Consider the following 19200-nt stretch of genomic DNA (forward strand, 5'->3'; position numbering starts at 1 on the left):
TGACTCTTTCTAAGATGTTCAAGGTTTAGCACTGTAAGCTAGTGAGATGGGCTGCTAGGGACTATAATACATATGACTATATATTTCATGTGTATTTTTGAAAGCTTAGGGATAGTGCTTATTTTGGCCCTGAGTAGTTTTGGAGGAACAGTGGGAATATGAATGTAATAATATGAATCTCACGCAGCACGACGACTGTATAAGGGTGTTAGATCAAGACTAGCACCTTTAATTGTGCTCAGAAGTGAGTATCGTTGCATGAACATCTACTGTGTTCTAATTTCCTCATCCCTACAGTGGTACTTCTGGTTATGAATGCTTCTGGTTACCAATGCTTCAGGTTACAAGTTCTGCTAACCTGGAAGTAGTTGCTCCTGGTTGCGAACTTTGCCCCAGGATACGAACGGAAATCGTGCGCCAGAGGCTCCATTAGCAAAAGTACGCCTCAGGATAAGAATGGTTTCAGCTTAAGAACAGACTTCCGGAACGAATCAAGTTCGTAACCAGAGGTACCACTGTATAAGGAAACAGGTGGTGCAGTCAGTTGGATTCATTAGCTCAAGTGTGTGTGTGCGCCCCTTTTGTTACAGTAATGGTAATCTACCCTCCCTCTCCCAGGATCAGTATCTCTCTAAACTATGGTTGCACCATTAATGAAATGGTGAAAGAGGATCCTCAGGACCTATCAGATCAAGAGATTGACCCATACTACAAGCTCCTTAGTTGGTACCTCCAATGGATAAATTTTCAAGAGTTCTGAAAAGTGATTGGTTCCGTGAATCTCAAATGACAAACCATCTTTATCAGCCCATAAACCTTGAGCTTTAAGAAACTGCACCCCTATTGGGTAATGGTTTGGTCATTACAAAGGCCATATTCAACTACCCAAATCTGTTAGTGGAAACTAGTACAATGACTTCTGTTTGTGTAGCAGGGCTTCCCTTCTCTCCTCCCCCACCCCATGGGCCCCCTGCACTACCCCCACATCCACTATGGAGGTTCAGAAGACCCCCCCCTGAAAAGTGGTGGGGGGGAGGCAAAGGGAGATAGTTTTGTTGGGCAAGTAGAAATGCTTTTACTGTTGGAACAATCTCTTTAGCACTACTGTAAATTGAATGCTACCCATAATTATTCTGGCATAGGCATATTATTGTTTTAGCTGTCTTCTGACCAGGTGGCCTTACTGAAGTTTCCTAGTGATTGGGAGTCATCAAGACCAGATTCTTGGTTTAACCTAGGAATCTGTTAGGCAGCAGTTTATTCAATAAATTAACAGAATCCCTAGTGAATTCCCAGCACATGATATAACCAGATGCTCTAGATCAGGGATCAGCAAACTTTTTCAGAAGGGGGCTAGTCCACTGTCCCTCAGACCTTGTGGGGGGCCAGACTATATTTTGAAAAAAAAATATGAACGAATTCCTATGCCCTACAAATAACCCAGAGATGCATTTTAAATGAAAGGACACATTCTACTCATGTAAAAACATGCTGATTCCTGGACCGTCCGCGGGCCAGATTTAGAAGGTGATTGGGCCGCATCCGGCCCCCGGCCCTCAGTTTGGGAACCCTAGATAGTGTATTTAGAACACCTGGATGGTATTCTTAGCTACTGTTGTAACCCGGACCACCCATCTGAGATGGACATTAAACTGTGTGCCTAGGCAATGTGAAGCCAATCTTATATAGTTCAAGTTGAAAGCTACTTCCATTATTAAATAATAAAAATAGATGTGCTATAGTCAGCTTGGTGATAGTAAAAATTAATGTGACTTGTGGAATTGCATGAGGGCAGATTTTGGATTAGAATTGTGGGTGGAGAATTAAGTGGAGGTTTGCCCTCCATCTGTCTCCACCTATTTTTTTGTTGGGAAGAGGAGAAATTTTAAAGAGAAATTAGGTGAAGACAGCTCCCTGGTCTTCTTCCACCCCAATCCTAAGTCTGCCCTCAAGCAATTTCACCAGCCCCACAAATATCCAGTAGTGGCCTTGACAGGTTTTGGCCAGTATTCTGCTCTAGCAGCTTGCTGGTACATTCTGCAAAATTGCTGCCACTCCTGCACTTTTGAGTTCACAGAACCTAAGTCCCCATGATCAGTAATGGGGCTCCTGCACCCACCAGGTGGTCTCTCTCTCTCTCTCTCTCTCTCTCTCTCTCTCTCTCTCTCTCTCTCTCAACAGCCAGTGGATTTTATGTTCAAAAACGCTATTCTCCCATCTTGATCACAAAGAATAATGACAAGGTGAAGGGTTTGGAGGAAAAGTTCTTGTTCAAAAAAGGGGGATAGTTTTGTTTTGGTTGGGCTTTTCAGTTTCAAACAAAAGGTATACAACTGGAATACTGAATTGCGTATTATATCATTTATTCTCCAGTGGGGCTGAAATGTTTGGAGGAGGGTTGAGTTTGCTGTGAACTCTGGAAAAAAAATAACATTGAAGCTTGGCTACTTAATTTTTTTTTAATCTATTCATTTTATACTTCTCAGACAGATTTTTCCCTGGGGTGAAACAAAGGTTAACTGAAATTTCCTCTGTTGTGTACCTGAACGAATCAGCAGTTTGAGAAGGAAATCCCATTGATGGGCAAAGAGAGTGACAGGCTCTATTTAAAGAATTCCCCCGACTGTGTGGTAGACCAACCATGCCCTGAATTTAACTGTTCCTGTGGTCCTCATACTTGTACCCACCAAACGAGAGAGGGGGGGGGAACCTAGTTTGTTCTCTAAATGTTGCACTCAGCTTTGAAAAAAATCAAGAACCATTGACAATTGAGAATTAGCATTACTAACAGTGCATCAACTGAAATTATGCAGAGTGTAATGTTATAAGAGAAAATATGAAGCAGGTGGAAACAGAAATGTGTACAGTGAGCTATTGCATGTATTTTGATTTTTTTGTAAATGTGTACACTTTCTAGAATGCAGTAAAGTTACAATATATGTGGTTTGGGTGGAAACAATTTTTGTTTCATCTTCATCTATACTGTATTATAGTTCCAACAGATTATTGAGCACTCTGGAGAAGATAATGAAGTGGAAAGGGCACAATAGAAATGATAGATGAGTAGAAAACAGCAAAATACATAAAGGCCTATATAGGAAAAGGGGGAGGAGAGGGTTCCAGTACATGACAAGTTTGCTTGTTTGTTTGTTTTTGTAATTGAAACAGACTGCTTGAAATATAAAAGCACACATCTTCATTTGGATTAAACAATTTTAATTCTTGTCTTGTAGTTCTCCTTAAAGTCTAGCATTAACTCTCCATGGCCACCAAAAGGACAGAGGCTTCAGAGATTATAAATTCATGTCATAGCTTCTAGCTGTCAAACTACTCTTCAGGTGACAGCCTACTCCAAGGGTTACTGATGGTTTAAACTGATTTAGTGTTTAGATGGCAGTTAAATTTTTTATCACATTTTAAAATAAAAAACAAATTAATAGCTATTGAATCAACATTAAAATGGGAAGCACATTTCCTTTCCCCCTTTGGATTGTGCTTTTCATGATAGCGACACAGTAGGTTTCGTCAACTAAGGATTACATAAAAGTACGGCGGTGCATCAAGATAAAAGAAAAATTTGTAGTGTGGTCAGTTATGTCAGATAAGCACTGTGATATGGTATGGGAAGGAGGTCTGTTGCTTCGTTAGAATGGATCTGTCAAAAACTGCTTCAAATAATTCCTTGGGGGAAGTTTATGGATCTCTTCAGAGTTCTTCCGCTTTTATGGGATACTGACAAATAATCCATTCCATCAACGGGTTTCATCATTTTCATTTTTTTATCTTCTCACTCACCAGGACAATAGTAAGAAATCCCTTTAAGTGTGTACAGGGGTTTGGCGTGCCTTCGTGATAAAAAAAATTGATTTCAGTTTTATCCAGAAGTCATTCAATCGTCTTAGAGCGACTGAATGATTTATCCTGAGCATCATCTATTGTTTCTATAGTGTTCCACCTTGATCCTGCTGGCAATTTATTCTTCCTCAATTGCCATAAATGATTCACTAATAGTTTGATTGCGGAATAATGTCTGGTTGAATGCTGTTCCAGTATACACAAAAAGACAAAAGGCACTATAGGCCAAATGTTCTCTTTTGTCAATAAACCATACAGAATAGGTAATTGGAGATCTTACTGCAGTTTTACAATTAACTACATGTTTGTTTTGATTCTCGAGTGAAGTAGAGTAGTCCTGTGATCTAATTCACATACCTTACAAAAGATTTGTGCTCCACACCCCCAGGATAATTAGCCGAGAATAATGATCATCCTTGGGTTCCTTATAATCACTTTGCAGATTCTAGTGTCCATTTCACACACACAGAAATATATAAGTAGGGAAACACCCTTTCAACAACCTCTATGTACACAAAACTAAGCTTTTGTAATTGTGTGACTTTATAATTAAACACTGTTTAATTATAAAGTAAGCATCAACTAAGCAACTTGTTCAGAACAGCTCATACAGGATCCAAATCTCACATGCATCTTTGGCAATGTTTCATAAGCCACACATAAGCTTCTGGGGCATCGTTGTAAAAGCCATCTCATTGTAATGCAAAACATTATAAAAAATCGCCCCATGGTTTTTAGAGATCATAGATGGCTGATAATGTGCATATTCAAATATGATATCTGCGAGCGCATTTAGTATGCAGGTGCATAAAGGAATTGCAATAATTGTAGCCATTTTCCAAGCATGAACTTTTGGCATGCTATCTGTACCATGCTTTGTGGGGTAGAGGCAGTGGGCAGCTCTATGAAGAATCTTTCCCTTAGGGCAATAAATCTTTTACTCTGCTGAAATCCCACAAAGGAATTTGGTTTTTGCTCTGTAAGATGTGCCTGGAAGAAAATTCAGAGGTGATTGCTTAGTACATAGTGCAAATTTTAGAAATACATGCCAGTTCAGACTAATCTCCGTCTTTCATAAGGTAAGTGGTTTAGTGGATAAAGGGAATGCAGTAGATATAATCTTCAGCATAATCAAATTTAGCAGTGCTTTTGACACAGTTCCACATGACATTCTCATAAGTAAACTAGTAAAATTTGATTGTAAATGCTTTGAGGATAGGGTTTTGGATTGGAATGAACTTGGTAGTTTAAAGAACTGGTCTGTAAGCCACAAAATTAATTCCAAGAAAGATCAAATGGAGTTACAAAATAAAATGCAGATCATGAAATGTCGGATAACTGAATGGCCGTGCTGGGAAGGCCATGATTAATAATAAACTGAACATTTTTTCAGTAGTGTGTGAACTGCCACTACTGTTTTTTAAAAGGTAGATAGTACTTTACAAACAAAACTATTATATTACTTGATGCTTCCTTTTAAAATGTTTGATAGAAGTATGGTATCCAAATAGCAAAAAATAGCACCCTTCCATCCTGTGCCACATCTCTGGTTTAGATTAACACACTTAAAGGAAAATGTAAGCAATTTGGAATAAATTCAGAAAAAAGATGATAAAGACACTATATGACAAAATGTTGAAAGATAGCGACTTGGACCCCATCTGCACTATGTATTTAAAACAGCCTGATACCACTTTAAACAGTCATGGTTTCATCAAGAATCTGGGAACAACAATTCTCAGAGTTCCCTGGGAAATTGTAGCTCTCTGAGGAGAATAGGGGACTCCTAACAACTCTCAGCACCCTTAACAAGCTACAATCCTCAGGATTCTTTGGGGGAAGTCATGACTGGTATGAAATGTGCTTTAAATGTAGAGTACAGGTGGGGCCTTGGATTCAGATTGTGCTTTCACTAGTGGGAGGTGAGATATGTTAGTTCCCCTTTCCGCCTGCAGCTCTCTGTGTGCCGTCCCAGAATCTGTACTGATGGGTTGGGGAACCCACTGTAATGATGTGAGAGGTGGAACTGGCAATAGTCTCCTCCTCTTTAATTCTTTCAACAGTGGGATTCCTCCACTAGATGATGGAAAGAGCCTTTGTGTGTGTGGAAAGTGAAATGTTTGCTGAGAAAGAGATATCAACTTTGTTCCATTGTACTGTTTGCATTCTGTTAAGTTTTATTGGACTAATTACTTAACTATATAGAATCATTGCCATGTTGGTTCCATAAAAAGTTACATATGTTTCCCCTCATTATTCTCCCCACCTTATTATTCCCTTTTATATGTAAGTGTGTATTTGTTGCTTTGTTGATTTTAAATAATAAAAACTATTTTTTTAAAAAAAGTTACATATGTAACTTACATATAACTCTTATTGAGGTACAGTGGTACCTCTAGTGGCGGACACGATCCATTCCGTTCGCACCCCGAAAAGTCCACAACTAGAGTGGTGCTTCTGCGCGTGCACATGTGGCGAAACCTGGAAGTATACACTTCTGGGTTTGCCGCGTTCGCAAGCCGAAAAGATGCAACATGAACCTAACACAACATGAGGTATTCACACTCATCACTGCCTGGAAAAGTTGGATTAATTACAGTAACTGACATCCACCTAGCTGCTTCAGTGGGTAATACATACAGATCATTATTAAGCAACTTTGTTGACTGCTTTAGAAGGAACAGATTTCACTGTGGCATTGGATTGGTTCTGTTAATAAGGCAAGTATTGTTGGCATTTGAGAGACAATGCCTTTGGGGATAAAGTCAGATCGCTGCATTAGCAGCACTGAAGTGACCTCCCAGGGACACAAGCCTGGGTGGTGTGTATGGAGGTCCTGACTGCCCAAACGACAACCCCAGTCTTGCTGATGTGGTTCAAAGGAAAGCAGAGCAATATGTTTGGCACCAACTTGGCTGCAGCAGTTGCCAGAAGAAGGTGTACAAGGTGCCATTCAACCATCTTAGGGACTCCACTCTCTCCTGGCAGCTGCCAGCAGAGCGCAATGACCACCTGCACCATGCTGCTTCAGGGTTGCTTATATATGTGATCTTATCCCGAGTTTGGCTGCAGCTGCACCCACTGCAGAACACACTGAATGTTCCTTGTAAATGTTGAACGGGCTACTTCTATGGTCCAGATGGAGGCTCCTTCTTTTTTCCATTTTTTACTTTGGTTTCCTCTGCTCTGGGCCATTATTGGGATCCAAAGGTCACATACATGGAGGTGGTAGATGGTTGGTGGAAGGACCCGGGTGAGAGGCAGGGAAGTGAAGATCTCCCAGGGTTAGAGACTGGGAGTAGAAAGGCAATCTTCCAGGTGAGAGCTGGGAGGGTCCACCACCTTCTGTAGATGGCAAGGGTTGAGAGCTACTTTTGAGGGAGGGCTCTGTGTTCTTTCTCTTTCTTTTTCCTTCCTTCCTTCCTTCCTTCCTTCCTTCCTTCCTTCCTTCCTTCCTTCCTTCCTTCCTTCCTTCTCTTTTAATAAAATCTTATTTAAAAATAAGGCAAGTATAATGTATATGTATTGACACAAGGGGTCACCTCTACTTTGCTGTATTAATGTCATAAAATTGTATCCTAAAAATACAACATTCACATACTGTAAAAAAAATTGCTTATAGCTCACTGCAGCAATATGGTATTAATTGCCCTTTGGTAGACATGATATACATAGATATGCTTTGTAAAAAAATCTGATCCAATTGATGAAACATCTGTAAGTTTAGGCTTGAACCAAAAGGCTTTATGGGAACTGAAAGGAAAGATAGTGTGATTGATACCAACTCAACTGCAAGTAGAGAGAAACTAAGGAATTAATTCGCTATCAGGAACCAGGGAATTGTGCTGTCAGGAACCAGATAATCAGAGATGGATTGCATGCAGAGAATTAGGCATTTCTTATTTCTCCCTTTCCCGACATCAGTTGGCCATTGAAAATGTAGTTTAATGAGCCAGTCAGATACTGGATGTTGCTCACTAATAGGGCTTTGGAGCTGTGTCTGAAGACTGTTGTCACATACATCTGTCCAGGGCACAATGGATCAAATTTTGAGATTGGTGTGGTAATTAGATGCACTAAAAAATTGTGCTCAGTATATGCAGTGTTCAGTATTACAGGACAGGATATTCAAGAATTCTTTAAACAGATTGAAAAGTCATTGGGCAAAATTTTTTCTCATTGTCTAGTAGTTAGTAGATTCTTGTGCAATGAAATTGTTGGTTCACAAGGGAAAAAAACTAGAGCTAGGCCCCTGCAACAATTACATTGGTTATTTGTTTAAATGAGCAAATAGTGAATCTGGGAGCGACACAAAATTTGGCATCTATTTCTTTGTGGGTAACAACTTCTACATTAAGAACTTGGGTAAAGCAGGTGAACTCTTCTCTTTAAAAAGCAATAGATGTAGCAAAAATTACCACTGTAAACTACTGTGTGATTATTTGTAAAACTTTGTGGGACAAAAGGTATTTATTCGTTATTGGTGGCTGTTTGAAGTATCAAGCAGATACTTCTTTTTAACAAAAGTTTCCTGATAATAATAATAGATGTTCTTATAATTTCTAACCATTAAATAGTAAATGAGGGAAGAAGCAAGTTTGGGACTAATAAAGATATTGGCAGTCCATAGGTAAAGGTAAATGTACCCCTGACTGTTAGGTCCAGTCGCGGATGACTCTGGGGTTGCGCGCTCATCTCACTCTATAGGCTGAGGGAGCCGGCGTTTGTCCACAGACAGCTTCCGGGTCATGTGGCCAGCATGACTAAGCCGCTTCTGGCAAACCAGAGCAGTCCATAGATGGGGCAAAAAATGAGAAACAGCAAACTATGTTTTTACCAGTCTTTCACCAGTAAAATGAAAATGTACAAGTCATGCAGGACATAGCAATCACTACAGCATTAATGAGTACTGCAGCAGTCAGTTTCAAATTTTCCATATTACTGGATATTATTTTCTAGAGTGGACACTCTGTTCATGTGATTTGCTGGCTGGACCTGAGTGTATAATTATAACCCAAATGTTAAAATATTCAAGGCTACTTACAACAATAGTTAAAATAAAAAAATAAAAGTATTGAACAGCCCAAATCACTCCAAAGATGATAAAACTTATGAAGCAGCTACTGTGGAAATAAAATAAATAAAGAAGATGACTGTAGTGGTAGGGAAACTGTTTCAGGAGTCTTTGTCTACTATTACTGCTCTTCTTATTAGAAAATCTCCAGTAGCTTCCAAGGAGCCCCAGGGTTCCTTAGAAAACACACATGCTCATATTGCTCATATTGGAAAAAAACTGCGATTTTCACACCTTTATTTACACGTGAGATTGTTGCATATCCTGATCCTGATCCTGATATGATCAAGCACCAAGGTGGGTAAAAGTATAAACTACAAGTTTGGGCGTGTCACTACCGAAGTTCATTTTTTTCAGCTTTTTAAAAATAAGATTTGCAACTTTTAAATGATAAATTAGACATAGTTTTGAAAATCAACATTAATGGTTTTTAAAATATCTTTTTCAGGAGAAGGTGGAGCAGACTGGAACATCAGTGATAAAGACTTAGAGGTAAATTGATAAAATGTTGCATTATCTTTGGCTGTTCTTGTGACTGATCAACAAACTCTGTGTGGGTGTGGGTGCCTCTCTAAATCCCTCTGTATAAGACATATTAAAATAGTCTAATGTGTGTAGATGTGTGGCTTTTACAAATGCAGGGTGCAGCCAATTTTGTCAACCCCTCCCTCCAAAAAAACCTTTTTGCTTTTCTCTGAAAGTTGAAGATGTCATTGGGAGCTTAAAATACCTCCCCTTCCCTGAGAGTCCCAGAACACTAACCATCCTCCCACTTATTCCTGGCTGCAACTGTGATGTCCTTGGGAAATAGCATTTCCAAGGGATCCTAACACCAGAGAGGGAGGCCTTTCAAAGGTCATCTCTAATCATGTTTGATGTCACCAGAAAGAGGGTAGTGGATGGAAACCAAGACAGGATCCAACTTGAATTATGATCTGAGCTGGAGAAGAATTTGTGGGCTGGATTATGGCTTAAGCATTATGAGCTGAGCAAATTTGATGTTACAAACTGCCTTCCGAATTTCAGGAAGACCACTCAGTGCAGTGAAGTATACAATTGTTTTAGAAGAAGTTTGCAGTATGAATAAGCCCTTCCGTTTAGATGTTATTTTTAGAATCATAGAATTGTAGAGTCAAAAGGGACCCTGAGGGTCATCTAGTGCAACCCCCGCAATGCAGAAATTGCAGCTAGATTGTACATGACAGATGGCCATCCAACCTCTGCTTAAAACCCTCCAAGAAAGCTGAGTCTACTACCTTCCGAGGGAGTCGATCCTACTGTTGAAGACCTGTTTAATGTCAGAAAGTTCTTTCTGTTGTTTAGTCAGAATCATATTTCTTGTAACTTGAAGGCATTGGTTCAGGTCCTATCCTCCAGAGAAGGAGCAAGCAAACTCCATTTTACATGTGATAGCCCTTTAGATATTTGAAGATGGCTATCCTATCTCCTCTCAGTCTTCGCATCTCGAAGCTAAACATATACAAACATATGCAACCATTCCTGAAAGGCTTGATTTCCAGACTCTTGATCATCCTGGTTGCCCTTCTCTGTACACATTCTGATTTGTCAATATCCTTCTTCAACTGTGGTGCCCAAAACTGGACACAGTATTCCAGGTGTGGTCAAATCAAGGCAGAATAGAGAAGGACTATTCTTTCCCTTGATTCCCTTGACACCATACTTCTATTGATGCAACCTGGAATAGCATTAGCTTTTTTTGCTACAGCGTCAAAGGGTTAGATAAAACTAATTAACATGTAATTTCAAGTTTGCTTTCTCAAATTTGACTTTTAATTGTTCTGGAACTAGCTGTAGAACCCAAATTTTCTAATCATTGCTTCTGTTTTTCTGCCACATACCTTACAAATTTGGCTCTGAAGAACCTGATTCTTGAAAGTAGTTAGTGAATATATAGAAAAGTGTTTTGGCCATGGTCATATAATCTATAGATTTTGAACTGACTGAACCCAAAGATTACTCACTAATGTATTGTTGAGGCAGTGAACAATTGGATGTTTGCATCAGTTTTTATCATTTTTTTAAAAAGATACTTTCTTAATTTTTAAAATGAAGACAAAATACAAGGAACATCAAATATGCAGATACAAAAGGAAAAGAAAGGAAAACTAGACTGAATATCATTGAAAATATTTTACTTGTGTGCCTAGTTACCATTTTTGGCTTGGTCACCGCTGCAAAATGCTAAGTATTCCAAAGCCAGAAAAATTGTGGCAAAATAGGATTTTATGAAAAGAAAACTGTCAAAGTAGAATTATGCAATTTTATCCCAAACAACTGCTTTTCCAAAGATTGCTCTCTATTATACTTCCTTGTTATTGATATTCTACAGTTCTTGTGCTTAGATTTCTTATTACACTTGCATATCAGCTCTCGCAGCAGCTGCCTTTTACATCTGTGCACACGTTTACTTGACCTTTAGCTTTATCCACAAATAGCTGGCGCAGTATGTGCTCCTCTAATTGAATAACATGGTCACTATCAACTGTAGTCTTCAGTATTAGAAAGACAGTAGGTGCCCATTACTGCCATTGACTACACTGTATTCAGCCAAATAAATAAGGAAATGACCGTGTCTCACTGCAAAATCATTTTGCAGATGGTCTAAGAAAAACAGCAATATTAAGAAAGAGAAGGCTTTGAGAGTCTCTTGATTCCAAGTTCTCCTCCCCCCCCAAAAAGCTTAAAATTTCATTTTCTCTTTTTCATATTCACATACCTAAGAATTTATAGAATATGTGTGAGGTCAAAGTTTTTGTTTTTGCTGTTTCATCTGTTTTCTCATTGCTTTTTTATCTACCCATTCACCCATAGAATAAAAGTGCTTCAAGAGATTATATATCCCATGAATTTATTCATAGCAAGTTGTTTTTGCAATTATTTTTGATGCATTTTGCAGAATTCTTTATTGTGAACTAATGCTGACAAAGGTTGGCTTAACTACGGGAAAAAGAGACATACCAACTTCTAAAAATGTTTTTCCCCTTTCTTTCTTTCTTTCTTTCTTTCTTTCTTTCTTTCTTTCTTTCTTTCTTTCTTTTGAAGGGAGCTTATACAGTTACCAATGGGTAAAAGGCTTACCAGGGATTTAGATGACTTTTGTTTAAACAAGTATACAAATACAGAGCTGAATTTTTGACTCAACCTACTAGCCTTAATAGCTACAAAAGTCTAGAATGGCAAGGCAATGAGCTGCAAACTTCTAATGAATTTTCTTTTCATTTCTTTAGGCACGGATTGGCAACTATGTTACAGTGCGGCACAACAACAGATACTACATGCCAGACAAAAATGTCACTTGCAGAAATTGTGATAAACGAGGTCACTTATCAAAAAATTGTCCTACCCCAAAGGTAAATACAGTTTTCTGATTTGTCTATGAAGAGAGCAATTTATTCTGTCGGTTGACAGCTTTCAGACTTTTAAAGCTCTGGTAAGAAATAATTGTTCTGAAGGGACATATTGAGAGGGCGTAGGAGGAGATGATCGTTTCCCCCTCCACGCATGACAGTTGACTATACAGTGGTACCTCGACTTACGAACAACTCGACAGCCGAATTTTTCAACTTACGAATGGGGATAATGGCCACGTGCTTACGAATGTCTCGACATCCGAAAGGAAACTACGGCGGTTTTAGATAGGGATTTTTCGACTTACGAATTTTTAGACAGGGTTGCTTCGACTTACGAATTTTTCCGTTTCCAATGCATTCCTATGGGAAATCACGTTTCCAATGGCGTTTTTCGACTTACAAATTTTTCGACCTACGAAGGTCCTTTGGAACGGATTAAATTCGTAAGTTGAGGCACCACTGTATCTGAAGAAGTGCTCATATCAATGACAAACTTAGTTGGTCTCTAAGGTGCTACTGGAAGGGATTTGTTTAGTTGAGAAGAGTTTTGTCCCAGGGATCAACAGTTGTGGACACTTTGGAAGTTTGCACCCTATACGGTGTGTGTGTGTGTGTGTGTGTGTGTGTGTGTTCAAAAGGCACGGTGCACTTATGTGAGAGGAATTCCCTTGGCGGTGGGGGCGGGCAGAGGAAATACGGTAGGTAGTTCAAGGACAGTGTCTCCCTGCCTCTGATTTTAGCAGTAAATTATGGGCATGCTCCCCATGGAGAGGATTCCCATATGCTCGCTGTTAATTGGTTTCTCCCTCCTGCCACATTGGTGCATGTTTCCCATATCCACCTACCATGCTGGCTCTGCACAGGCAACTTACAGAAAATCCTCATAGGCTTCCCATTGCCCCTTGTGCTGTCTGTATGGACATCTACACTAGGGGTAGGGGAGGGAGGCAGATCTTCTTTCTGCATACAGGTATGGAGCTCACAATTGATTGGATAATGCCATATGTATGTGATGGGACAATGAACTGTGATAATTTAGAATGTTTCAACAGTTAATCTTTTAGTACATATATTTGCTCTCGTTTGCATTAAATGGATCATCAATTTGAACACAAAGATGGATGAAGCTTCACCATGAGAACAGTGTGTTCCCGTGGCCCATTCCCCATTAGAGAAGTTCCATGTTGGCTGAATTAGAAAGTGAAGTCACCGGAAGGAAATCTTTAAAATCTTTGTCCACCTTTGGCTGAAGACAGTGCTGATTGTCTGGTCAGTTTCAGCTCAGCAAACACTGAACTGGAAGCTTTATGCAATCAGCTTTCCAGTGTTTTATTTATTTATTTGTAGTATTTTTACCTGACCTTTCTATTAAAATAATCAATGTATCTTACAATCATTAAGACCACCATAAAAACTGTAATTTTTTAAAAAAATAATTATCAGCAGTCATTTTTAACCAGCAGCAAACATCATTGCTAAATGCAGAGTCTCTGAAAATCCTGCTGAAATAAAACCATTTGCTGCTTGCTTTTTGATGAGCAGCAATGAGGCCAGGCACACCTCTCTTATGGGTAAGTTTCATATTTGGGGTACCACAGCTGCAAAGGCCTTATCTCTAATATCCACCTGCCACACCTCCAATCGTGGGGGGCTCCAGAGAATGACCTCTGAAGTGGAACCAGATGCTTGAGCAGGCTCGCATAAGGGGGAATCAATTATTTTCTGGTTCAAGCTGTTTAGGGATTTAACGGTCAAAATCGGCACCTTGAATTGAACCCAGAAACAAATTGTTGGCCAATTGGTAAATGACTGGTGTGATGTCATCTGCTCTACCTGTTTCAATCAAAACCTGATTCCTACATTATCTTCTGGAGCAGCCCCACAGATTCCACCGAAATAATGCAACAATTAACCTGGAATTAGAGAGAGTGAGTGACTGAGGACAGGTCTCAAAAGACTGGTGGATTCACCATAAATTAGATAAATCTTCATCAATTTGTAAGCTAGTTTTAGATTTCTTTATAGTCTTTGTATTTTATTTGTTGCAGTGTGTGTGTGTTTGTGCGCGTGTGTGCATGTGTGTTTTCATGATGATCCAGGTCTGTGGAGAATGGTTGCTAAAATATTTGAAGTACAAACAATGTGGTTAAAATTTGTGTATTTTGTTAAAAGGGGGCAAAAATTTTAGGGAAAGTTACAGGTTGTACTTTGTGTGTTGAAAACCTGTCTATCAAACATTAAGACAATCACATCATATAGAGAGCTGGCACAGAGATCATTGCACTGTAGTGTGTAGGCACCAGAGAAGTAGGAATGAAGGGAGAAAAAAGATTTTTAAAATACCAGCCGCCAGGAAAACCAGTATGGGCATGGGTAAGAGGGTAACTAACCCATTAACCAGAGGCCCTGGAAATGAGAATAACTACTGGAGTATAAATCTGCTGAGAAGGCACTGTTTATTTCCTCCTTGGTTAACTGTTGTTCACACATGGAAATACCAGAACTGGTGGTCTTTCTTCTGAACTCCTATCAAGAGCAACAGCAGGGAGGAGCTTCTCTGGAAAGTTATCGGCTGCTTGGTGTTCATGATATTTGCTTCACTTTCTAGGCAATGAACATGTAACAGGTGCTTGAAGTTCTGTGAAAACTTTCTGAAAATGCTAGGGAAACATTTGTTTATACAGTGATACCTCGCTAGACGAACGCCTCGCACAAAGAAAAACTCGCAAGACGAAAGCGTTTTGCAAGTTTTTTGGAGACTCGTAAGACGAAGTTTCCTATGGCTGTGCTTCGCAAGATGAAACAGGACAGGCGCGCGAACAGGAGAGCGGCCATCTGGTTGGGAGTGCGAACGGAGTGTGAACGGCTGCTGGGGAAGGAGGGAGGGAGCAGGCAGAAGTTTCCACTTGTCATCCTGCCCGCGCCCCTCACTTACTCGTCGGTGCCCGTGAACCACTGGCTGCCCATCGCCACCGTCACTGAGTAGGACGGCATGGCTGCGCAGAGGCGTGTGAACGGGAGAGCGGCCGTCATTGAGCAGAGCGCGGGCTGCCGAAGTGCTCCATCCGCCCCCGTCCTGTCCAGTCCCACTGGCTGCCTGGTTGGGCGCAAGCGGCTGGGCGTGAGCGGCCGTCTGGTTGGGCGTGAACGACCGCTGGGGAAGGAGGGAGGGAGCCTCTCCCTGGCCCTCCTCCTGCTTCCCCCTCCCCAGAGCCTTAAAAACCTCTGGAGCGGCCATGGCGGGTGAGTCGGCGCCTTTTTTTGCACTTTTTTTTGCCCATAGGAACGCATTAATTAAATTTCAATGCATTCCTATGGGAAACCGCACTTCGCAAGATGAAATCATCGCAACTCGAAACAACTCGTGGAACGAATTAATTTCGCCTTGCGAGGTACCACTGTATAAAATATGCATGCATGTATTGCATTTATTACAAGGTGACTAATAGATATAATTCTGATTAAAGAAATAAAAAGCTAACAAACATAAAAAAAAGAATTACCCCCAAGCCCTTTCAGACTGAAACTATTTTAATGTGGTGTAAAAATGAAAAAAAGGGATTGTTTTTTGAGTGGCTGCTATTCCGTAGTCAGAGTGCTATCACATAAAACATCATTCTCTGGTACCTAGCTGCCTAACCTCTGAAGGTGGGCAGATATTGAGCAAGTCCTGGCTTGATGACTTCAGTAAATGCCAGGCTCATTTGAAAAAGGCTTTGATACCTTGGCTGGTGTTAATGGCACACAACATTTTTCATTTCTTTTGAGAGACTGAAGATGCAACACGTGCCGCTCTGGTTCATCGCCTTATAAGTCATAAGAAAAACACCAAAATTCAAAACCAGCTTTTAAAAATCATTTGCTAAAACATAGATTAGCCTTTGTCAGCCTGCCCAAGCAGGTACTATAGACAGGGCTTTCTAAGTGGTGGCCCCAACATTTGAAACACCCTTCCCAGGAAGATATTCAGAGTCACATCACTGCTGCTGATCTTATTTCTGTCTGCATTTGGCTGTATTGTGCTGCATTTCAAACAACAACAACAACAACAACTTTAATGGTTGAAGGTATATACTGCATGTATGTCTTGATTTTATTTTCAGGTGCTTTAGAGTTTTATAAGCAACCTTGTGCGGGCAGTGTGCCCTGAACATTTAAGCTGGAAAATTGGGTGAAGCATTGGTACCGTAGAATGCTGCAACCAAGTTTTTGACAGGGACAGTTATTGTGAGAATCCCCCCCCCCAAAGAGTTTCACTGGCTACTGGTACATTTTGGTGCACAATTCAAAGTGCTGGTTGTGACCTTTAAAAGCCCTAAATGGGACTGGGTTATATAAAATATAATTTTCTCATATATGAGCCTGTCTGAATCTTTTTTTTTTTTTAAAGACTTTATTGTTTAAAATAATACAGAGTAGAACATATGCATGATATAAATACAACGATAGTTTCCTCCTCGTCGTATCTCATACAAAAGAAAAATAAATAAATACAGAAGAACTAAATACATAATTCAAAATACAAAATAAATTCTTCACAATGTGAACTGTATATTATCTTTGTGTTAAGTCCTATTTCTTTCTTCTTAGAAACTTCCCGTCCTTCCAATATTACACTTCCAAATTCTTTGTTTTCTACGGGTCTTCGTTATAACTTTCTTCCTTTCTTCTCAATTTTCCCTTAATCTCATTTTTATATTACAAACGTTAATCTATATCTGCCAATATGGAATTATTAGGATAATACATTTTTAAGTATTTTTTGTAGACCTTCCACTCTTTGGATACTTTTTGTGTTGATGATTCTCTTACTGAGTCAGTGAGTTTAGCCAGTTGTACATATTCTAGCATAAGTGTTTGCCACTCCAATATAGTGGGTAAGGTCTCACTCTTCCACTTTCTTGCCACTAATACCCTGGCCGCAGTCATTGCATACAGCAGTAAGGATTTTGTTTCTTTTGGAGTTTCTGGTGGTAGTATGTTTAATAAGAATAGTTCCGGCCTTTTTTTTATTGACTGTTTAAATAGTTTTTTGATTTCTTCGTATATATTATTCCAATATCTTTTAATTTCCTGGCAGGTCCACCACATGTGGTAATATGTTCCAATTTCTTTTTTACAACGCCAGCATTGGGGACTTGGTCCTCCATACATTTTTGCAAGTTTTTTGGGGGTATAGTGCCACCTATAGAATACTTTCATATTATTCTCCTGCAGACTATAGCATGCTGTGAATTTCATATTATCAGCCCACATTTTCTCCCATTGATCCATTTGTATGTTGTGGCCGATGTCCTGGGCCCACTTAATCATCACAGCTTTAGTCTGCTCCTCCTTTGTTTCCCACTCCAGGAGGTAATCATATATCAAGGAAATATTCTTCTTTTTAATCCTGATTAAATTTGTTTCAAATTTTGACGTTTCAGTTGCCAATCCTTCCTTTATATCTGTTTTAAATTTTTGATTTAATTGAAAGTATTGAAACCAATCCGTTAGATGTTTTTTGATTTCCTCATGTTCTTTCAACACTAATTTTCCTTCTTTGATTTCTAATACATCTCTATATGTTAGCCAATCATTTCTCATATTTCTTCTTTTCACCGCTACTGCTTCTAGCGGTGATGTCCAGAGTGGAATTTTTGGTTCTAATATTCCTTTGTATTTGGTCCAAATATTAAACAAAGATTTCCTTACTATATGATTTAAAAACCCCCTGTGTGCTTTGATTTTCCCATATATTAAATAGGAGTGCCATCCGAACCTCGTGTCGTGGCCTTCAAGATCTAAAATATCCGTTCTTTCTAATTTAATCCATTCTCCCAACCAGATTAATCCTGCTGCTGCGTGATAGAGTTCTAGATCAGGCAAGGCAAATCCTCCTCTTGTTTTCTTGTCAATCAGAAGTTGGTGCTTTATTCTAGGCTTCTTGCCATTCCACACAAATCTTGCTATCTCCCTTTTCCACTCTTTAAAGCATTTAGATCCTCCTAATATTGGGATGGCTTGAAATAAGAACATCATCTTTGGCAAGATGTTCATCTTAACTGCCGATATTCTCCCCCATAGTGATAGGTGCAGTTTGTTCCACATTTCCATATTTCTTTTTATATCCTTCCATGTTCGGTTATAGTTGTTTTCATATAGATTTAAATTATTATTTGATATCCAAATTCCTAGATATTTTCCTTTATTTGTTATTTCTAGTCCTGTTTTTTCCTGTAGTTTCTTTTTCTCTTCCTGTCTTAAGTTTTTGGTTATCATTTTTGTTTTTTGAAGATTTATTTTCATTCCCATTAGTTTCCCAAAATTTACAACTGTTTCCATCACCGCTGGTATACTCTGTTGGGGGTCCTGAGTTGTTACGATCAGGTCGTCGGCAAATGCTTTTAACTTATACACCCTTTCCCCGACTTTTATTCCTAATATAGTTTCTTTACTTCTAATTTCCTGTAGAAGGGGCTCTAGCGCTAGAATAAAGAGTAAGGGTGATACTGGACAGCCCTGCCTTGTTCCTTTACCTATTTTAATTTTCTCTGTCACATTACCATTAACCAGTAATCTCGCTGATTGTTTGCTATATATGGCTCCTATTCCCTTTCTAAACTTTTCCCCAATGTTCATTATTTCTAGTTGTTTCTTTATGTACTGCCACGAGACATTATCGAATGCCTTTTCTGCATCCAGGAGTAACAATGCTGCTTCTCTTTCGTTGTTAACTTCCAGAAATTCTATTATGTCCACGATGTTTCTTGTGTTGTCTGTTATTGATCTTCCTGGAAGGAACCCTGCTTGATCTGGGTGTATGACCTCCTGTAAGGCTTCCTTTAATCTATTGGCAAGTATGTTTGCGAAAATTTTGTAATCGCAGTTTAGGAGCGAGATTGGTCTGAAGTTTGACAT

The 19200-nt window shown here is 39.4% G+C and overlaps 1 protein-coding gene across 6 annotated transcripts in view; it reads left to right on the forward strand.

Annotated features, from left to right (window-relative positions):
- The window catches only part of ZCCHC7 (zinc finger CCHC-type containing 7), a 159911-nt gene that overhangs the window by 61246 nt on the left and 79465 nt on the right, over positions 1-19200 (forward strand). For all 6 annotated transcript variants that reach the window (XR_015947211.1, XR_009556836.2, XR_009556835.2 and 3 more), the window contains exons 3-4: positions 9378-9421; positions 12178-12300. Coding sequence is in view for 3 of the 6 variants with exons in the window: in XM_088658496.1 (XP_088514622.1) it covers positions 9378-9421; positions 12178-12300 (167 nt within the window). In the remaining 3 variants the exon portion in view is untranslated. The remainder of the gene's footprint in view (positions 1-9377; positions 9422-12177; positions 12301-19200) is intronic.

Source organism: Zootoca vivipara, chromosome 15 (assembly GCF_965207765.1).
Source record: "Zootoca vivipara chromosome 15, rZooViv2.hap1.1, whole genome shotgun sequence".
Lineage (NCBI taxonomy): Eukaryota > Metazoa > Chordata > Lepidosauria > Squamata > Lacertidae > Zootoca > Zootoca vivipara.